Consider the following 21,431-nt stretch of genomic DNA (forward strand, 5'->3'; position numbering starts at 1 on the left):
CAACAGTGCACTGACCAAACAGACTTAACACACTATGATGAGCAGTAGGATGAGTAAAAGAATTGAAATTACCTTGTACTAACAGGAAAGCATGGCTAGAAGTTTCACCAGCTATATTGACTGCTTTCACCATGATGCTGGCAGAATCGTCAGAAGTCACATCTCTGATAACTAATTCGCAAACATTATCTTCAGGCCAGTACCAGTACACACGATCAGTCCTTTCAATCTGAACACCATTTTTGAACCACTGGCATTCAGGATCAGGTTTTCCCACCACTCTCACACGGAAGTGTACGTCTGTTCCTAGGGCTACAGTCTGGCTTTGAATTCGTTCGAGTATCTTGGGAGCCTCCATGCTTGGACTAAGCTCCACCTTCTCTGGTTTGAATGTTGGAATGGTGATTTTGCCTTCAGGAGGAAGTGCTTTCTTCTCTTCCTCTGGAATCTCTTTGGTCCAGTGAAGAAGTTCTTCTTTTGTCTTTTTTAGCATTTCTTCATATGATTCATCTTTCTTGCGAGATTTAAGTTCCACAGCTGTAATGGCTTCATAGTAGCCCTCTTCTGTCCTGCGCTTGAACTTACTACGCAGCTCTTCAGATTCCTCTGAAAGCTTTTCATGAGTGATTCTTTCAGCCCTTTTCAGCTTCACCACTTCTTTGGTTGTTGGCTCTGCAGGTTTGTCTACCTTCTGTACCTCAAACAGAAGTTTCCCAGGTTCTGAAACTACAGGCTCATGTTTGGGTTCAGGAGCACGACGGAGAACAGATCTGAAGTCTTCCCTCTGCTGGATCTCAAGTTTCACCTTATGTTCAATGAAGCCTTCTGGATTCTCTGCAGTGACTCTCACCTCTCCTGTGTCATATGATTTGCAATCCACAATATCCAGGTAGTAGATTCCATCATAACGGAGTCTAAACCTTTTGCTTTTACGGATGAGCTGTCCATTGAGGTACCAGTTGACCTTGGGCATAGGATAGCCAGTCACACGGCAGCGGAATCGTGCTGTTTCACCTTCAAGGACTCTTGCAGGTTCAGGAACCAAAACGATTTCTGGTTTTTGTTTTTCCTTTTGGTCCAGTGCAACAGCAGGTAGAGCACCCTCGTGGGCCATTCTTTCTAACTCTTCAATTCGCTGGAGTCCCCTTTTGCCTTCTGGCAGCTGGGATTCTTCCACAAGACTTTTCTCATCCTTCACGATCAGGGTGGCAGATGTGTGGTCTGTACCATATTTGTTAGTTGCTCTGCAAGTAATCACTCCACTGTCCCTGGAATAGGCTACCCCATAGTCCAGGCTGCAGTACCCAAACTCGTTGATCATGCGGAGTCTGTTGGCTGCTTCCAAGGGTTTGCCGTCGTGCAACCACTCCACCACCATGGTTGGGTCTCCAATTGGTGTAAGCCTGCATTCAAAGTGTGCTGGTCCAAATTGTTTGAGCCTTAAAGATGTGAGCTTCTTCTTAAAAAATGGTTTCTGTTGCTTTTCTTTGTCATAGAGATCTCCTTCCTCCCATTGCTCTTGACCATAACGCAGATGGAGAGGTTCTAACTCTGGTGCTGCAATCTCCTTGGCTTTGTAAGTTCCTTTTGGAATTATTAATTTCCTTTCTGGTTCAGGTTCTGTGTGTTCAACTTCAACATTTACTTTGCAGCGGGTAGTGTCCCGTCCAGCTTTATTGATAGCAGTAGCAGTATACCATGCAGCATCTTGCCTGGCAGTAGATTCAATTTTTAGGGCAGCTGCCCCTTTGGTTCCCTCAATCCTGAAATATGAAAAATAAGATTAATTATTTTTCCCTTCTTTGTCATTCATTTTTGCCTTTCTTCCAAATCAGTTCAAAGCCTCCAAAGGTAAATCTCTGGAGGTAATAAACATTTTGTTTATGTTTATTCATGTTTGGGAGTGCACTGCCTAAGAATCAAACAGAGAAGAATAATAAAAACCAGTCTTAAATTCTGTGGCAGTTTTGCTTGCAGAGGTCTTCAAAATCAGAGACAGAGAAAAGTTTAGCAAATCTCTGTGATGGCTTTTAGAAACTATGAAAACAAAGGCTGGAAAAATATTGAGTGAATCCTACAAGATATTTTATATCTGTAATCCTTGCTGCAATGCAGAAGCCCCTAGTGATTCCCTTCTGTGAAACTGCAGGAAGCATTTTGCAGGATGGTGGTTATTTACTACTTAACTTATATAAAGTATTTTAAATAAAATTAAACAAAATGGAAATAAATTTTAAATTTCAATAGATTTAAATGTAATACCAATCCTTACTTTATTTTGGGGTATTTATGAGGCACAATGATGTCACTGTTCTTGAGCCATACAATGTCAGGATTAGGGTTACCAGTAGCTTTCACTGCCATCTCCAGTCTGGAGCCCTCCTTCACGCTGACATTTCTCAACCTTTCCACAAAGTGTGGTCTGACTAGGTCTTCCTTAGCTGGAAGAGCAAATGTAAATTATCACAAGAAGAAATGAAAAAACCATGATTTTAAATAAGAAACGCTCATCAGACTGCTAAAAATAACATGACATGCAGAATATAATAGAAAATACAGGAGATACCTTCTACAGTCAGTGTCATTGAGACTGAAGCTTTGCCTGCCCTGTTCTGAGCAATGACGGCCCATTCTCCAGAGTCTTCAGGCATTGCAGGAACAATGATCAATGACTGGGTACCATCTTCTTTAATCACTATTTTATGGGTGTAGTCATTAATCACTTGTTGGCCTGCAGATACAGATGAAAATAAAACAGTTGCAATCAACACAATCTCAATGAGATATAAAAAACTTTTTTAAAGATTATTTCTTCATGAAAATGAGGCTGATGTACCATTATGGAACCAGTATGTCTCTGGCATAGGTCTGCCAACAACTTTTAAGTCAAATCTTGCTGTCTGCCCCTGTGAACATTTAAATGATGTGGGTTTCAGCACAAAAACTGGCTTATATAGTCTCTCTAGTTGCCCTTCATCAGTTTCTTCTAATCTCCGGGCAGGAGAACGAGAAGGAGAGCTGCGGGCAGGAGACCGGCTTGGAGACCGTGGAGAGATAGACCTGGAAGGAAAAGATAAGACAGATGTGTATGGCAATGTCATATAGCAGTGGACTGACATGATAATAGATTTCAGCCTTTGCTTTGCACATAATTTGTTTTAAAGAGTTTAGCCAATTTATCTATGTGAGAAATTGGGAAAAAAATATTTGTAATCAATTTTTTTTAGGTTTTTGACAGGAGTTTTAGAGGTGAGTAGTGTTAGGATACACTATGGCCAAGGAAATTTTTGGGTTTTGGATAGTGCACAGATCAAAACAGGATCGTGTAATCCTGTGTACGTTTGTGCATGGGTGTGTATGCGTATGGAGACTGAGCTCAGGAAATGGCAATGCTTAATTTTTCTGTCATAGAAATACAGCTACTTCAAGGGCAGAAAAAAATACTTGCACGCCACACTAAAACTCCAAGTGCAGAAGATATTTTTTCAAAAATGTAAGCACTTTAACAAACAAATATGGTTATTGAGCTTGTAAGTCTGATATTGCAGCTGGAACTGCACAGGAATTATTTTACTCTGGGAACTGCATTGCTTATTAAATGGGAAAACCAGGCAAAAAGCTAGCACATAAATCTATATGAGTTATGAAAACAGCATTTAGAACTTTTCTAGAGGTGTGCAAACTCCAATAGCATAAGCTTTTTTAACTGCTATGTAATGAGCTTTTGGACTATCACAGCAGATTGAAGTCTCATAAAATTATATTATTGTGTACCTACCTGTATCTTCTCATAACTTCAGGTCCTGGCATATAACCTGGAGTTGCTGTAGGTGCAACTGGCTCAACATAGAGTTTTGCTGAGCAAATGGCATTTCCTTTCATATTGCTGGCAAAGACAGTATAAATTCCTTCATCCTCAGGTAAAACAACAGGTAAACGCAGAGTGGCGCTGCCATCCTGCAGGAGTTCCATGTGGTAGCGCTCTCCATGTCTTATGCGTTTGCCATCCTTGTACCATGCCACCTGCATGGAAAGAAACAGGAGACTGCTGTGTGAACTCTGCCAAAGGCAAAGATCCACTAATGACTGGTAAATACGAGATATTACAGCTTGCAATTTTTCAGCTGCAAAAGGTCACAGCCCACCATATATGTATTAAACATTAACATTTTTACTTGAAATAGGTGAGACTAGTGTAAGATGTTTGCATAGCAACCTGAAAGACAAGTTTTGGAGCTAGAAACGGATGTAAAGCCCATTTTGATGAAGAGCAAAGTAACCTCGACTGGACTGCTACTGTGTTCCCCACTGGTCTGAGCTACCTCAGAGATACTCAGAATGAAGACCAACTTAATTGGTAAATCCTACCTCTGAACTGGCTAACCAACCTAACTCTATTCTAGTAAGGGACAAAAGGGAAATTCAGCTTGATATCAAACCAGAAGACTGAATTTCTTTTGAAAGTCACTGTTTCCTATGCAGAATGTAGAATGTCTGACAATGAGATGTTAAGGGATTTTTTTCAAGTAGATCATCAAATGATTTACAAAAAAAAGAGTTATACAGATTTGGCATACCTTTGGCAATGGATATCCAGATGTCTTGCAATGGAAGGTGACTCCTGTCCCTTCAAAGGTTCTGTAGTTCTTTAATCTTAAATCGAATCCTGCTTCTACAGCTTCAGATTCAGAAATATCAACCATCATCTCCTCTCCATCTTCTTCGAGAAGTTCATGTAAGGTAGTCTTAATAATTCTGAGTTCAATTTCCTTGATAAGTCTTTCTTCAAAAGAAGAAATATGGAATTCCTATATAGAAAAGCAAGACCGTTAGTTTAGTTTTCTGTGTTAAATAATGACCTTGCAAATAAATTATTTGTATGGTAAAATGTCTGTGCCCAAAATTAGTATGGAGGGATAGACATACCTCATCTTCTACAAAAGTTCTGACCATCACTGTATCTTTGGCCATTTTCTTCCTAATTAGAGCTTGTTCTTTCTCGTACTCTTTTTCAAAGTCGCCGTAGGAAACGGGTGGGGCTACCTCAGCCACTTTAGGTTCCTGTACGTATGCAGTCATTTGAGTTTGGTACATCATTTCTTGTTGCGATTTTATGTAGGCTTCGTAATCAGCTAAGAATTGAGAACAGATTAATTTTGGTAAATCTTTTGGTTTTCACTGGACTGAACAGAGAAAACAAGTACAAACTTCAAGGGCCTGATGTCAGATATTTTGTCTTGCAGAAACAGAGCCACTAGATCTCCCTTTATGTTTCTTGACTGAATAAACTAGAGCTGCACAGAATTTGCAGCACAATTTAAAATACTCTTTGCCATTTAGAAGTTAATTTTAAGAAGTATTGTTCTCATTTCCTTAATCTAAAATGTACCTTCTTCTAGTAAGGAGACCGTTGCAGAAGCTTCTCCAAGATTATTACGAACAACAATAGTGTATTCTCCGGCATCGTCGGCAAAAGTCATGGAAATTTCAAGTTTGCATTCCCCGGTTTCTTTTTTGTAACTCACTTTGTATCTATAGAAAACATAAAAGTAAAAAAGTCTCTATAATTATGGACAGAATTTTTAGTTAATTTGCTTTTAGTTACAGTTAGACACGCTCCTGACTTGTACAAGGCACAAAAAGAGAAACTTTGACAGGCGATTCTCACTGAAGGAATGAGCATAGAGAGGAGCATATGAAGAATAGCCGTGCTGAAAGTAGAGCACTGGTCTTTTTGTTGTCACTAAATAAACAGGTTCCAACACCAGTACTGGAATATCAGAGTCTAGTTCTCAGATACAATATAATGGTATATTTTGTGTGCACACACTTTGTCCTAGTATGGGTCATCATATCATTTCAAGAATGCTACAAATGTAATATTATTTCTGATCTAGAAAGTATGTTGCTTTCTACAGATAAGACTTACATAGAGAGAATGCACACATAGCACAGAGAGAAATAAACAAATACAAAATTTCTTCCTGATTTGTTTATAACATATAAGTGTATCTTATTTTATAGTCTTTTGAATATTTATATTTTAAAACTTAATGACCTTTTAAAGTCACACATTAAGACATGTGCCTATAACTTTTACATTAAAAGATAATTTATTTCACAGAAATCAGGATGTTATTTGGCTCAGCATAACTGTGGGAATCAAATTATGACATTGCCAATTAAATATACATAAAAATTATGTTAAGATGGATTTTAGGCATTATAATCATAGTACCTGTAGCCAGTCGTGAGAGGAACTCCGCCTTTTTTCCAGTAGACATGTGGCTTTGGGTTGCCCCCTACTTGGCATTCAAAAATAATGCTCCCACCTTCAATTAATTTGTGTACCATGGGTTTTCTTATGAAGAAAGGAGGTATGGGTTCTCCCGATACTTCCTCTGCTGCAGCAGAGACATCTTCCATTACAATGTCCTTTGTCTCCACATAGCTGAAATGAGATTTCAGTGCAGGTGAGTGAGCTGATGTCTGAAGCTCTCATAAAACAGAATGCAAGAATGTAATGACTGCAAAAGGAGCAATCTGTTTAGAAAAGCAACTTTACCGTTTCTCTTCTGTAACAGTCTTCTCAGAAATGGTTTCTCGAGTCTCAGTTTCTTCAGTAACTAAAAGGCAAATTTGATAAAGTGGATTTTAAAATATCTTAATAGACCTTAAGCAATGAGTTCAGTTGACATAAAAAGAATATGTAGGTTTTAGCCTTTTCCTCATATTCTGACATCCCTTTTCCCTAATAAACCCAGAACACAACTCAAGCCATATGTTTTAAATGTCCAAGATACATTACAAGCAATATACAGTTAACAAAATTATTAACTTCCTACAGTGACAAGAGGGACTGTCCTTGAGTTGCACCAAGGGAGGTTTAGTTTGAATATAAGGAAACCTTTCACCAAAAAGGCTGTTGAGGGTTATCAAGCATTGGAACAGGTTGCCCATGAGTAATGTGGGGCTGACTTTTAAATATCTTCTCTGCCCTGGAGGTATTTAAAAGACATGTAGATGTGGCACCTAGGGATATGGTTTAGAGATGGACTTGGAAGTTTTGGGCTAATGATTGAAATCAATGCTCTCAAAGGTCTTTTCCAACTTCAACAATTCTATGATTCTATGAATATACTTACCTTTCACATGTAAGTGGCAGGAAGTGCTGACACTCCCAGCCTTATTGGTAGCAGTGCAGGTAAATCTTCCACTGTCCTCTGCAAAGGCTTCACGAATCACAAGGCGAGCAAGTCCTGCTTTGAAAGTGATCTGGAAGTCCATTGAGCTCTCGATTTTGTAGTCTTCCCTGTACCATGTCACTGTAGGCTGAGGATGACCAGATATTTGGCACTCCAGCGTGACAGACTCACCTTCAGTCACAGTCTTATTTTTGAGGCCCTGTGTGACAAAAATTAAGCATCACAGTCAGTGTACCTTTTCAATACTAAACAGATTCTTAAATATCTAAAACCTGTTTGAATGGAAAATTTAATGTCTAGTTCAAAACACTGTTCTGTGAAGCAATGAATGCAGGGGAAAAAAGGCATTTTCCAAAGGCAAGTATTTGAAACTGGCTTTTAGGGTCTCTGAATATTGCTGTTATTAACAACATGAAAAGATAGGTTCATATTTACGCAGATAGATCAACCTACTATGTGGCATAAATGTGAGGAATCACTACCATAAAAAACATCAAGAAGAGTTTATATCAGAGATAAATTATATGCCTGAGTAAATCTAATGCAAAGTTAAAATGATTATGTAAAGCCAATTTTTAATGGTTAAGTATTAAGCAATAAAAATTAGAAAACAGAATGGGTGAAAATCTAATGTAACTCCCCTACCCTATATACAAATTACTTACTGAGACTAAGGTGGGTGGTGTAGCAGGGATTTCTGCAGGTACAGGAACTCTGGCAGTTTCTGTCACCTAGGTTGTTTAGAGAACAATAATGAACAAAGTATAATTTAAATAAGAAAATAAATTTTAAAAAATCAAAAAACTCTTTGCATGTAATAAGTAAATGTTAGGTCCTAACAAGGATTTGCCTAAAACAAATAAAAAATAAAAGGCAGCAGAATGCTATAGAAGTGGAAAATTGTGATAAGAAGACAGCAAAAAAGTGAGGCTATTCCATATTTTTGAGATGAAAGTCAGTCAAAGTGACAGAAGCTTGCTCAAAAACATACCTTGGCTTCACCTTCTTTATGCAGCACCAAGTGTTCTGTCCGCACTGCTTCACTTTTAATGCCTGTCTCCTTTTTAGTCTCAACATCATAGTGACTCTTGTACGTCTCTGCAGCCTCTCCAAAGGGAAACTGTGGAGGGGCAGCTGGCTCTGCTTTTGTCCTGACTTCATGAGGCTTTAGCTGGGGTGGTTTCACAGGCTTGGTGATCTTTTGCGCAGCAGAAGTAGCTGATAGCTCTTTCTCCAGAGTAGCCATGGCAGTTCCAGCTATTGAAACCTAGGGAAGAGCAGAAAAAGAGTTACAGCTTTGTTGTTGTCTTATTTTCAAAGGAGAGAGTGCATTCCTTGAGCAGATTGCATATGCAGCAGTTGCTTCCTTAGTTACTTGGTTTTGACACTGCAAAAGCTATAGGTAAAAAAAGAGTTGTAGTTTTAGATTGCAGTAGCAGAATGCCAGAGACATAATATCCCTGTATTATTTTTGATCTAACATTTAAGTATTTTCTTTTTCAAATAGAATTTGATCTTTAAATGGTCAAGAAGCTCTTAAGTGCAGCACAAGAAATGTTCTCTCAGTTTCTTCACTTGAAGCCTTAGATTTCCATTTAGTCTGTCTAATACTGCAATAAAGAATACTACTAATTATATAACTTCCAATGATTAATATAACTGACGAGACTTTTAAATCTTTTTATAGGTGGAAAAACTTTTTAAAAATACATCAAAATATTTAATAAAAATATTTATTACAGTGTTTAATCATATTTGGAGGAAAAGTATTTTTTAAATTCCAGATGAAGAGGAAAAGAAAGTATGCTTGAATGAGAAAATTAATAACTGGAAAATGTTAATACTGTGTAAAGGAGTCCAGCAGAAAAATGGAAGAATAAAAAGAAAAAAATGGTATCATATTATGCAGTCAGTCTGGATTTTTTCTATTAAAAAATTAGCTTAGCATGTATTAATTAGGAAGGAAAAAAAAGCAGTGTGTGAGTGAACTGATGCACATAATAAGATTAAAGAGGAATACATCTGCTCTTTGAAAATATAACTTGCATGACAAATATCTGCAACTTCACTGTATGTCATTAAGCAGTGAAGCTGCATCTTCAAACAGTTTGTAAGATTATTTAAATAAGAAATAATGACAAAAAATTGTATTTTAGCAAGTCATTTGTCTGTTTACGGTAGTGTTCTTTATTAGTCAAACAAGCCAACAAAAATTGCTGCAAGGAGCACAAAGCTCTTCCTCTTGGGGAAGCACCACTCTGGAGTGTGGGGTGAAAATCCAAATGGAATGGATGACCTACTGGCTATTGAAAATGAGCATGCTGCTCCTCTTGGATGCAGCTTCAGCTTACCTCATAAGTGTGATCTGGTTTAGGAACAGCAACTCTGGAGACCGTGAAGTGAGGACTCGCTGTGCGAGGCCGCGGCGGCTCAACGTGAATGGTTTTCTCAAGTTCTGTTGTTCTTTTTATCTACACAAAGTAAGGATAAAAGTTGTTGAAACTGATGCTGTTCTTTAAACTGAAACAGATTCACTGGGACATAGTTTCTGGAAAAGAATGTAATGTAAACAAAGAGTCTGACCTCTTTTGATATATGAACTTCCTGCTTTTCAGGAGTTGAGATATGTTTCTCAGGAGGAACATAGACTGTTTTGACTTCTTTGGTGACAACATGATGTTCTGCTGGGGCCTCAAAACCACGGTCTGTTACAGTGTGCTCTTTATAACCATATTCCAAAGTTTTCTCCTTTACATAAGCTTCATCTGCTACTTCTGGTTGCCAGGGTGATCGAACACGTGCCTGATCAACTGCTGCAACAACTGTAGCTACAGCTTCAGCCTTTTTTCCAGCTTGAGTCTGCAAATAACATAAACAGAATTCATACACATATTCATAACTATATTGAAAACTTGTATATATGACAAACAGCCATAATGTTGAGTGTATTCCAAAGAGAGGTTGTATGGTTTTGCAAAAGTCATGATGAAAAGATCAAAAGTATGCACCTGTAAATACACTTATGAATCAGTAAATTCAAATGCAAATATATTCTCTAAGTGCTATCTCTGCACATTCATGATACATCTGTGCTTCTGTGTTTTATGCATATCAATATTTTTCTGCAAGACTAATTTTAATACTTTACAGCTACATTTGTGTCCACTTGTCTAAGAGTATGCAGGTAGGTGAATGTGCACGTAGTTTTAAAGGATGCTCATCAGCTCCGTATAACTCTTATGGATGCAAAAAATGCATCCAGCATCTGTTGTGAATGGATTTACTAAGAAACAGACCCATTGAATTTTTTACATCAGGTATATCTGTTAATTCAGTACTGATCTATTTTAAAGGATTTTACAAAAGAAGGGAGACTGAGATGTCTGGTAATTTGAAAATCATGCTTTTGTATCAGGACTTCTGTTTGTTTCTAATAACTCATAAACACTGTCAACTTTGTTATTAGGGTCCAAACTTCTGCCCAGCCAGCCAGCAGTAGATGATAACTGGCTGTTACTGTCATAACTGGTCTGGACAGAGCAAGAGAGCATATGATGTGTATGCCATGTAAATGGGAAAAAAAAACCCTAAAAGATAATTTCATACTGATTTTAAAACCATTACCATATTAAAATAAAATTTCTTAGGTGAGGCCAAAATGTGATCCTTTCCAGATATTTTGTTTTCTTATTAAAGTAGTGTTTAGGTAACAGGGACCTCTTATTCAGTATTACTGTTGGTTTCCAAATAATTTTTATACTGGCTTAAATCTGGCTCTAAATTTACATCATATAACAAGGGACTGAGCTCACCTAGCAGTCTGACTCCTCTCAGTGAGTTTTATATGCTTCACTCACTTACTTATATTTTATAAAAGTATTTTATGAATGCACTACACTGTAGGTAGATAGATTTTAAATAGCAGCTGTTGTCAACTATGCTTTTCTTCCACATGTAAGAGTTCCTGACTGTATTGTAAATCTTTCCTACTGTGGGAATCCTACTGGAACAAAGCAGTGCCACAAGTGTCTGATGGTCATAAGTAACAAACTGGACAGACCTGAATGGATGTTAAAATTTGTTCAGTACAAAGAACAATTCATACCTCAATAAAGAGAAGTTGTTTCGTCTGACAACCATGAAGTTACAAGGAATCATCAAGAAGAAAAAAAGCTTACACAGTCAGAAATTTGAATAAGTAAATGTTACTTAAAAGCCACTGGTAGAGAGAAGACTGTCACAGAGAAATCGGACTACAGCCTAAAGTGTGACCTTTCCTAGCAGGGTGGGATATAAACCTCTTCATTGCTAGAAACTTAACCTTACTGACTCTTTTACTGGAAAACCATCCCACTGAATGGGCATGTTTTCAGGAATTAATTTGAGAGCATTTGGTTGCACCAAAGTAGGTCTTAAAATGTAAGGATTGCAGATAAACCACATTGTAGCAGTGCATTGCCTGTAATTTCTTCTCCAGTTCTGGACACTGTGACTGGTGCTTTGGTTTTAGCAATGGCAACTGTTTTTGGAACAACAGTAGTTTTCTCAGCTTCCTTTTTAATCTAGTTTTTATAGCAGAAATAAAAGTTTCAGTTACATTCAGTCTTGAAAGATATTTGAACAATGAGAAAACATTTTGAAATGGGAACAGGGAAGGAGAATTGAAGGGTTAGATCCTTGTGCACTGCACACTGCACACTTCTCTGTATTATAGTGATAAGTATTGTTAAACCCTTGCACCTATTTAAATAAAAGTAATGATTAAAAAAAAAGTTAAAATGCATTTCAGGAGTCAGTCAGTCCACTCCAAACATCAGTCAGAAGATAATTATGAGCATCCTATTAATGAAAAAAAGAGAGAAAAATCAAGATGAAATAATAAATTATTTCATTTATTTTAGATGAAATAATTTACTCTAATTAGCAGTAGATCTAAAAGTTTGTAAGTGGAATAATCTCAGAAAAAGTGAGCTGGAAATGTATAGTTAGTATCTTTTGAGAAAAGAGGAGGTTTGCAAAGAAGAAAGGATAGAACCAAATATGGCTAAAACAGTGCTATTCACCTTTTCACGTGTTATGCTCACTTGTTCTTGTTTGGTGGCAACTCTTTCTTTACTTTTCGATATTATGACCGGTGCTTTAGGTTTATCAGTAGTAATTACTACCTTAGGTACTGAAGGTTTCATTTCTTCCCTTCTTATCTATTTTTTATGGTAAAAAAAAGAAATAGTAATTGATTATGCCTGTTGTCATGATTACACAACTGTTTTGGAAAGCAGGATAATGTTTCTAAATGTGTGTCAAGAAGAAAGAAACATGACTTCAGAATTGGAGTAATACCTTTGTACTCAAGTTATAGCGTGTCTTATATGCTGAGAGAAGTTCATACAAAGTCATTAATATATTGCATTGATTTTTATTTGAATGACAGAAGAAACTTTGTACTTCCTAGTTTGTAATATACCATTATGTTTTGTAGAAACTGTTTGCATAGAAATTAGTATTATTGACTTAATAATCAACCAGCAGTTGAGTGGTTCCACAATATGCTCTAACAGATGTATTCCATCCTCACACAAATATGAACTTCATTAAACCAAGCTCCACACTACAAATCATACCATGAAAAATAACCTTTACAATTTATATTCAGAAATCCACTTTCAGAGATAAATTTGTCATTAAGCATCAGATGAAAGTCTGTGTACTGTGGCAATAAAAGCTCTAATGCTGGAAGGATCTGTAAGAAGGGCAGCTCACTCCTCTGCAGGCAGAACTGTTTGAAGTCAGTAGCACTGAACCTGCAGTGACTGTGGTTTGGAATACCTTGTTTCACAAAGCTTTTGTCTAGTAATCTTCTCTTTGTAGACAAGGACAGGAAAGTTATTTGACAGATTTTATTAACCAGAGTATCTCAACGAACTAAAGATTGTAGCATTTATTTACCTGTTCATGAGCAATGTGCACTTGTTCATGTCTCGTAGATATTTCTTCTGTAGCTCTTGTTATTCTTTCTTGTTCTTTGGCTTTGTCTGTGGCAATTATTACTGTCGGTACTGGAGTTTTCTCTGGTTCTTTTCTCACCTGGACATTTACAAATAAGGAACTTTTAGTTTTTATTTTAAAATATAAGGTATGTGAGTTTCAATATATTTGGAAAAGAGCATAGAAATTAAAGAGAGCAAAGATGTTAAGTTCTGTATTTTGAAATCATCTAGTCTACAACAATAAAAACATAAACGGACTTTGTACAAAACATTTAACATAAAAGTAATACAACATTGCACAAATGCTTGGTTCACTACTGAAAGCAGTACTAAAAAAATTGGCTCAGAGATAAACTGTCCTGCATTAAAATCACTTTGAGAAAGTGTAGGATACTAAAAATAAGTTTTATGAAACTTTTGTTTGACAAGAATTTGACTTAGCATTCAAATGCTAAGTTCAGATTAATGCCCAGGTGGATTTCTGTTTCTCAGTGCTTTAAAGAGAGGTTACACTTTCTTCCTCATGCATTTCTACTATAATGCAAATATAATATTGGCTATAAAAGCTTATCTTCCATTAAATCACATTTTTCTGATAAAATACATGTTAAAATAATCTGAATTCAAATCAATCATTTGTATTTTCAAAATCGATTCCAATGCAGAATGAGTTTTTCCTCCATTTTTTCTGACTCCCTGTGCTGCCAACAGACAAAGCAGGCTACAAATGGCAAGCTTAGAGACAATATCAGAACACCCCCCACAGACACACCCAGCCCCCAACAAAGTTTAAGAGCTGGTTTCTGCATGTCAATTCTTTAAATGATCAAGAATGCTATCTAGTAAATTACTATATAATATATAAGAAAAGAGAGGTTGTCTTAGTTATTGCAACTTTATCACATTCTTAGGTATAAATAATGGAAGTGAAATAAAAAGTGAAAGAGAGTAATCACAGAGAAGAGAAGAGACAGGAAGAAGATAGCACTGTAAGCATGAACATATATAAAAGGGACAAATAATAACAGTATCTCATTTTTCTTCTTCATAGGCTTGTCTTTTGTATGAGATATCAGATTTTTGAACAAGGTAGGGCATAAAAAAATCTCAGGTACAATCCGTATTCACCTTTTCAGGAGAGATGTGTCTTTGTTCTTGTGAAGTTACAATTCCTTCTCTAGTTCTTGATATCACTGTTTGTTTTGTGGTTTTATCACTGGTAACTACTACCATTGCCTCCTTTTTCATCTGATTTTGTAGTAACAAACAAAAAAACAACCAAAGCCTTAGAATTCATTTTTAAAAATTGATCATCAAAATAAGAGGAGAAAGAAAAATAAGAGTGGAATTCAAGTAAAGGAAAAATACTGAGGGAGAATTATGTTATTTCTAGTGAGGAAATTATAAATGAGATATTAGAGAAAAAAATGTCATCATTCTAAGAATAATGTTAGAGAATAAAGGAGAAGAGAGAACAGAGGATCACTTTCAGAGAAAGCATCTTAAAAAGAGTAATTAGTTCAATCCTGTTATGATGGAATGGAGTGGTGTAAAAGAACCTGAGCATTCCTTTGCAGTCTAGGTGTGTAGATGAGTATGCATGCTCTTGCAGTGCACTGGGTAACAGCTTGTTAATTCCTCACAGTGAATCATGCCTTGTTTGCATGTTGGATGAAGGGATAGAGGGAAATCATAGAATGTCTGTGCTCTATTTCTACCTGCTCATGAACAGGCTGAACGTGGACTGCAGTCATTGCTGTCCTTTTAGCAGTTTGCTCTGCAGCACCTGGAGCTGGTTCTCTCACCATGGCTTGATCCACAGCAGCAACAACTGTAGCAATAGCTGCTGTTTTTTCACTGTCCTTTCTCACCTATATTAGTCACATCAAAAGACATTTTTTCATATTTTGCATACATTCAGAAGAAGCACAAAACCAGTACAGAGACAGAATGTTGCAAAGAAGCATTTCCACATCTGCAGCAGAACTCTCTCAATAGCAGATGCACACAAGGCTTTACACGTAGCCTCTCAAATTCCATTTAGCAGATTCCATTTAGCAGATCTATCCAGCAGTGGTGAGACCCCACACAAACCAAACCCAATATTTTTTCCAGAAAGAGGCTTTACCTCTCTAGCACCAGTGGCCACCTCGCCAGCAGCAGCACCAGTAACAGTGACTTGTTCTTGGACCCCGTATCTCCCTTCCCATCTTTCCTCAGTGACTTGGGTAGTGCTTGTGGATACTCTTGTTTCCTTCATCTGGGCTTCCATGGTTCCAGCATATCCTTCCTGCTTCCAAGGAGGAAGCACATCAGCCCCAGCTGTTGTCACCACGTGTGGTTTACGGATTGGAGAGGGAGATTTCACTGGTCTAATAGGTGAGGTGGAGATTCTCCCAGCAGGAGAAACTGACCTATTAAAAAAAAAAAAAAAGAGTATCAATATCATTAATCTACTGCCACAGAGTGATAACTGTATAAACAACTTCCCCCATATAGGATATCTCCAGTAAAGTGTAGTTTCATTTTAAGAAAGGTTTTTGAGAGGCTCTACTTGTAAATGACACTAACTTGTTTTCTTAACATTACACCTAACTGTTGTCATTCTCATAACTTTAACATGTCTTTGTAGTAGCTTAGCTTCCAAAAAAAGTAAGAACAAGTGGCAAAAGAAATTTCAGTACAACCCAATGTATTTGAAATATAAAAATGACTTTGCATTTGCTCTATCCTAATTCTTCTAATAGGAATAATACAAAAGGCTCACAGGTTGTAAATACTTCATAATACAGTCATGGTCCAGTCTCTGTAGAGAGACAAAATCATAATTGTAACCAGTCTTGAGAAAAATGTCATGTGGCAACCACCTAGCAAAACAACTGGGTGTACTTCTGTACTACATCCTATTTTCATGTGTCCCCCATATATGTACCCATGATCCAGGCAAATTTCTTATCAGTGCTGAATATTTTCCCCTACACTTACATTTACAGATCTCAGACACAATAATTTATATCCACTTGGAAAGCACTAGTTGCTAAATTCTGATATTCCAGAAATTCAGTCCTAATCCGAGCAGACAGTTTTAAAGCATTTTCCAAAATTCTTAAATAGGCTTTCTAACTTAGAATTTCTTTCAGTGGAATTTTTTGTGCTGTATTTCCCAGTCAATGTTAACAAATACCAGCAGTAGGTGGCAGCAGCATCATGCTAATTTTTAGATTTATTTTTTTTCTTGTATGTCTAAAAGGGATCTGACTAGCAAGGTAGGGCAAATTTCTAGTTCTGTATGTGCTCTAGATGTCGCTATTGATTTCCTTTTTCATTTATGCTGTTTGTTATTTACTGCTAGTTGCTATCAATCCATTTATTCCTGTCCTTGCAAGTTATCAGTGGGGTAAAATTCACCAGTACACCCAGCTCTGGTGACTTAGAGCCCACTCTGGGGCTCTTCTGAGCATTCAGCTTGGAGACATTGCTTCCATGATGCTGGTACTTCAGGATACTGAAACTGCAGGACTTTCAAAACACTCTTTGCTTTACCTGCCCCTCAGCACAGACCTCCTGGGGTCTCCCAGACCACGAGCCTTGCTCTTCAAATCACTCACTTTCCCTCTTTTGACCTTCTACAAAATGGAGATAAACTTCATTTTTCCATAACCACGTTTAGCTTGCCTACCTTCAAAATATTATTTCTGTAGTTATTACCAGTTCATGGAACATGAACTCAGGTTTTTTTACATATCCTTTCATTCTGTTTGCCACTCATCAGTGTCATTGCTCTTTTCTCTGTTAATCTAAAATAATCAAGAGCCAACTGTTCTACTGGGTTTTTTTCTGTTTCATCATGAAATTGAGCTGTGAGTGATACTTTGGCTCTATGTAGAGCAATCAAATGGAATTTTCTACAATAGGGGATAGAAATTTACATAGAGGACCCACACTTATATAGCAGTGGCAAATATAGCACATTACAGCTCACCATCAGAAAAAAACCAGTCATTAATAAGTCAGTGCATTCTTTCATTCCATACTGTGCTGTCATTCTACAGCATTACTTCTCTATGTAAAAGCGATTCCAAAAGCAATATTGCCCAAAAGAATAGTAATTTTACCTTACTGGTGAAGGTGTGGGTGCTCTGACATGTCTTACAGGTGATGGTGATTGTCTAACAGGTGATGGTGATTGCTGTCGTGCCATTTGTGCTTTTGCAGCAGTTGTTGGGGTTGGTGATTTGGATGTAGGTCTAGGAGGCATCCGTGGAGGTGCCTTGTGTGGGAGCTGTGGGGTGGTTGCACCTTCTATAACCATTTCAACACTTGTAAGTGATCTGGCATCAAAGTGGGCTTCAGTCTTCTACAATGAAAAACAAGAAAAAGAAAACTAGGGTGAGGGACTGCAGAAGTAATCCTCCACATTTTAGCCACACCTGCTTTGCTTTTGGAAATGTTACCTTTTCAATTCTGGCTTGTCTTGTTTGTGAAATCTGAGCAGTCGATACGATTGTCTTTGTCTTTTTAGCAGGAACGGCTTCTTCCTCGCCTTTTGAGAGAAAACGTGGTCAGAAGAATTGCATGTGGCAACAATCAATAAGCAGAGAAATAAATGGTCAACTCCAATTATATACAAATTTACATACACAACAGAAAAATAATTAAACAACCATCTGTTTTGCCTTCAGTATCTACAGACAGATAGTTGTGAAAACAGTTGAAACAATATTTAGTTACAATATTTGCATTACCAAATCACTAGGAAAAAAAAGTCAAAGCAAAACAAAATGCATTCATTGTAGATTCTTCATATCAGTCCTGGATCTACAATGATTACAGAGTCTCTAAGCCTGACTGAGGCGAAATCCAAGCAAGACTGCTCTGGGTAGCATGCTTCTCTGCCACAATTCTCTAAGAACTGTCTTCACCCTTACCAGCCTCCTTCACAAGACTAGGTACAGCTATGCAGTCTAATTTATCTATTCTATCAAAGCCAACTTGCAAATAAAACTTGAAGAGATTTACAGACCAAAATGAGAACAACTCAAGTAATCCTACACTTTTTCCATCAACTACATCCTCTGCTTAAAGAAGACCCGTTCTGGAGAAAAGGTCCTTTTAAATCTCAGACAAAAATCTTTGGCAAATTTCATCAAAGACACTGCTTTTTTTTTTTTTTTTTTTTAATACCAAGTTAATAACTCTCAAGAAAGAAATGATAAATTAACTTGTTGATATAACTGCTATGAAGTCATGCGTATTTCACAACTACCATTAAAAAAATGCTCTGATTTTCATGGCCTGCAACTTCAGCTCAGTTACCTTGAATTAGCAATTCAGCTGTTGAAGTAGCACGTCCCACACTATTTGTGGCATTTACGGAATAGGTGCCGGAGTCTTCAGGATATGCTTCTGCAATTATTAAGCTGTAAAGGTCTCCTTCTTGTAAAATTTTAAAATCGGGGGAACTTTTAATTTCTACTCCATCCCGATAGAACTTCACCACAGGTGTAGGGATTCCAGTCACTCTCACGTCAAGTCGAACTTGACTTCCCTGTCTTGCAGTCATGCTCTGTAGTCGTTGTGAGAAGTTTGGTGGTGCTGTTGCAGCTGCATTTTTAGTGAAGAAGTAAGGAGAAAAACAAAAGTTTCTGTTAAAAAGAATGGCAAGTGCTAGATACTATCATTGCTAGAAGTGCATGAGGTCTTCTTCACATGCTACTGACAGATGATAGCACCTTCTGGAACATTCAAAATGTTATTTTTGATTACACCTAAGATTGCAAATGTTTCTAGAATTACAGATACATTGCTTGTAACCATAGGCATTAAGCAGAGTCTTTTGGTATGGACCTTTATGTGACTTGTTCTGTGAAATATCATTGATACCATTAGATATCATTAATGGCTCCATCCTGCAGAATCCATCCTTTCTTTTATGGGCAATTTCAATATAGTCAGTATTATAGACCATAAGGAGCTACATGTACAAGGGCTGAGCCAGAAGCTTGTAATCATGAATAAGAGTTTGTGAGATCAAGATAAAGCTTGATAAAGTTAAAGTGTAAAGGACACTATTAGATATTACTGGTGAGGACACATGCTGGGTTCTAGACTGCCTTAGGAAAAGGAAGTCTAGAACTCAGCATGTGTTCGCTATTTTTTTTGCTGATTGTGTACTTGAAATCTGAACTATTTCGTTATGTGAAAATCTCCCTCCCCCTGCTAGCAGGCAGAGAGAGGTGCCTTTCTGTAGCTGCTGTGTACCTGTGACCAGCAGCTCAGCAGTACTAGTCGCTTGCCCAGACCCATTGGTGGCTTGCACGGTGTATCTCCCGCTGTTGGCTTCTGTCACGGTGGGGATCACCAGTCTAGCGCGGCCATCACTAAACGAGATCTGCACACCGGGCAGAGTTGCAGCAGAGAGAACCTGGCCATCCCGAAACCAGTTCACCTCAGGAACTGGGAAACCTACAGAAAAAGGAACACAAATGGAGATCAAGACGTTATGAAATGCCAGACATGAAAGATTACCATGTCTACACAGTTGCAGTGGAGCATAGTGCCATAGGCACAGATATATGTCCAGTGGCACAGTGGCAAAGGAATTTGGTTTTGGAAAGGTCTCTAAAATGCACAGAGCAGTAGGGCATCTGCACTGGTTCCTGTCTTTAGTAAATCACTTGAATAATGAGAAAACTGTAGTGTTTAGCAACCTTACTAAGAAATAGAAGTTAATCAAATTCATTAGGAGGATGAATTAATTAAAGTGAGGTATTTTTAAAGCATATTTGCTAGTATCTAAGTAGGATTGATTATTGCTAGCCTATGTATCCGGTCCAATAGTCTGGAGATAATGTGAAGATCAGTGCTTCCAACCAAATGAAGCATATGTTCTAAAACTACTATGGCTTCAGAAAATGAAGTGACAGAAGAAGTGGCTGCTGTGGACATTAAAATCAAATGCTAGCAAAGTTTTGGGGTTTGAATTTATTTTTCTGGATTTTTTTGACTTTGATCAACAGCAGTCATCTGGAATCAACTGTTGTTGAAATATAATATTCTTTTTTGTCAGGGTCATGAGCAAGAGTCTTGAGGTCAGAAAAATTTCAATTTTAACAACAGCTGATTTTTGGTTTTAAATGGTGATTTTAGATTGCCTGTTGAAATTCTCTTCTCAGTGTTCTACTCAGCCAAATTTATTGAGTAACTTAAATCCGTTTGATGAACAAGTAAAATTCTTGTATGAACCACACGCATAAGGAGAACAGGTAATTAAAGGAGATTGTTCCAGCTCAAAGTCTTTTTTGTAGTTCTAGAACATAATTTCTTCAAAATTAAAGTCCTCCCAAATTCACTTCATGTTTATCTCCACTCAACCTAAATCACCAGTTGCACTGCAGAGGGGCTAAGGAATGAGATCTGAGACTTGAATTAATTTTCCCTGTTCTAATGCCTGTGGTTTGGAAAACCCCAGGTGCGCAGAATTCTGCTTCCTTTCTAGAGTATCCTTCCTATAAACTGAATAAATTATTAGGGAATTCGATGTGCAAGGAAGATGACTGTGTGAGACTAAAGTGAAAGAGAAGCTGATATGTAGATTGAGGCTTCCACTGATTCACTGCAGTTCCATCAGATTTGGTTAGGAAAGTTTAAAATCTTATTCACAGTAAAGCACTGATATTTAGAGAAATGTAAAACAGGAACACACACATACACAGAAAGAAAATGTGGACAGTTTTAGGGAGGATTAGCAATCAAAAGGGTAAATGTACATTTAAGCATTGCTAATTTCACAGATGGAAGTTACCAAACAGTCCTGATGGGATAGTACACTTCAGTTTTGTGCTATTGATGTAGGGCAACTTGGGCATTATCATCATAAACTTAAAGTATGCAGCATACCCCAATGATTTCATTCAGAACTATGTGTCTTCAATATTTGTGAAAATTTGTTTTAAAATATTTTAAGCTAGGCAATCCCCCAAAACATGTCCTCAGTAGTGAATTTCTTGAAACATTGTGTAAAGTTCTGTTTTCTTGTGGTGGTATCATATGACGATTAGCAAAAATGGGAGTTTCTGTGGCAGGTTGAAAAAGGCCTGCACCTTTAAAATTGAGTCTATTTTGATGTCTCAAACTGCTATGTAGAAGGCATCCAAAGCTGGAAGCCATTTTAGAAATCTGAGCCCAAGTTTATATTTAAAACTCAACTCTACAAATTTACTAGCACTGTGCTAGTCCC

The 21,431-nt window shown here is 37.4% G+C and overlaps 1 protein-coding gene across 1 annotated transcript in view; it reads right to left on the bottom strand.

Moving 5' to 3' along the window:
- TTN (titin) overlaps nt 1-21,431 on the bottom strand; it is a 236,589-nt gene that overhangs the window by 210,449 nt on the left and 4,709 nt on the right. The window contains exons 3-26 of the mRNA XM_059852303.1: nt 19,454-19,657; nt 18,509-18,796; nt 17,647-17,735; nt 17,308-17,549; nt 15,321-15,606; nt 14,911-15,063; nt 14,321-14,440; nt 13,152-13,289; nt 12,269-12,406; nt 9,789-10,064; nt 9,557-9,676; nt 8,197-8,472; nt 7,871-7,936; nt 7,146-7,404; nt 6,566-6,626; nt 6,239-6,451; nt 5,390-5,532; nt 4,927-5,132; nt 4,578-4,808; nt 3,779-4,023; nt 2,837-3,060; nt 2,567-2,731; nt 2,273-2,441; nt 73-1,763 (exon numbers count right to left, since the gene is read on the bottom strand). Of these exons, the coding sequence (XP_059708286.1) occupies nt 73-1,763; nt 2,273-2,441; nt 2,567-2,731; nt 2,837-3,060; nt 3,779-4,023; nt 4,578-4,808; nt 4,927-5,132; nt 5,390-5,532; nt 6,239-6,451; nt 6,566-6,626; nt 7,146-7,404; nt 7,871-7,936; nt 8,197-8,472; nt 9,557-9,676; nt 9,789-10,064; nt 12,269-12,406; nt 13,152-13,289; nt 14,321-14,440; nt 14,911-15,063; nt 15,321-15,606; nt 17,308-17,549; nt 17,647-17,735; nt 18,509-18,796; nt 19,454-19,657 (6,003 nt within the window). The remainder of the gene's footprint in view (nt 1-72; nt 1,764-2,272; nt 2,442-2,566; nt 2,732-2,836; nt 3,061-3,778; nt 4,024-4,577; nt 4,809-4,926; nt 5,133-5,389; nt 5,533-6,238; nt 6,452-6,565; nt 6,627-7,145; nt 7,405-7,870; nt 7,937-8,196; nt 8,473-9,556; nt 9,677-9,788; nt 10,065-12,268; nt 12,407-13,151; nt 13,290-14,320; nt 14,441-14,910; nt 15,064-15,320; nt 15,607-17,307; nt 17,550-17,646; nt 17,736-18,508; nt 18,797-19,453; nt 19,658-21,431) is intronic.

Source organism: Haemorhous mexicanus, chromosome 8 (assembly GCF_027477595.1).
Source record: "Haemorhous mexicanus isolate bHaeMex1 chromosome 8, bHaeMex1.pri, whole genome shotgun sequence".
In the NCBI taxonomy this organism is placed as follows: Eukaryota; Metazoa; Chordata; class Aves; order Passeriformes; family Fringillidae; genus Haemorhous; species Haemorhous mexicanus.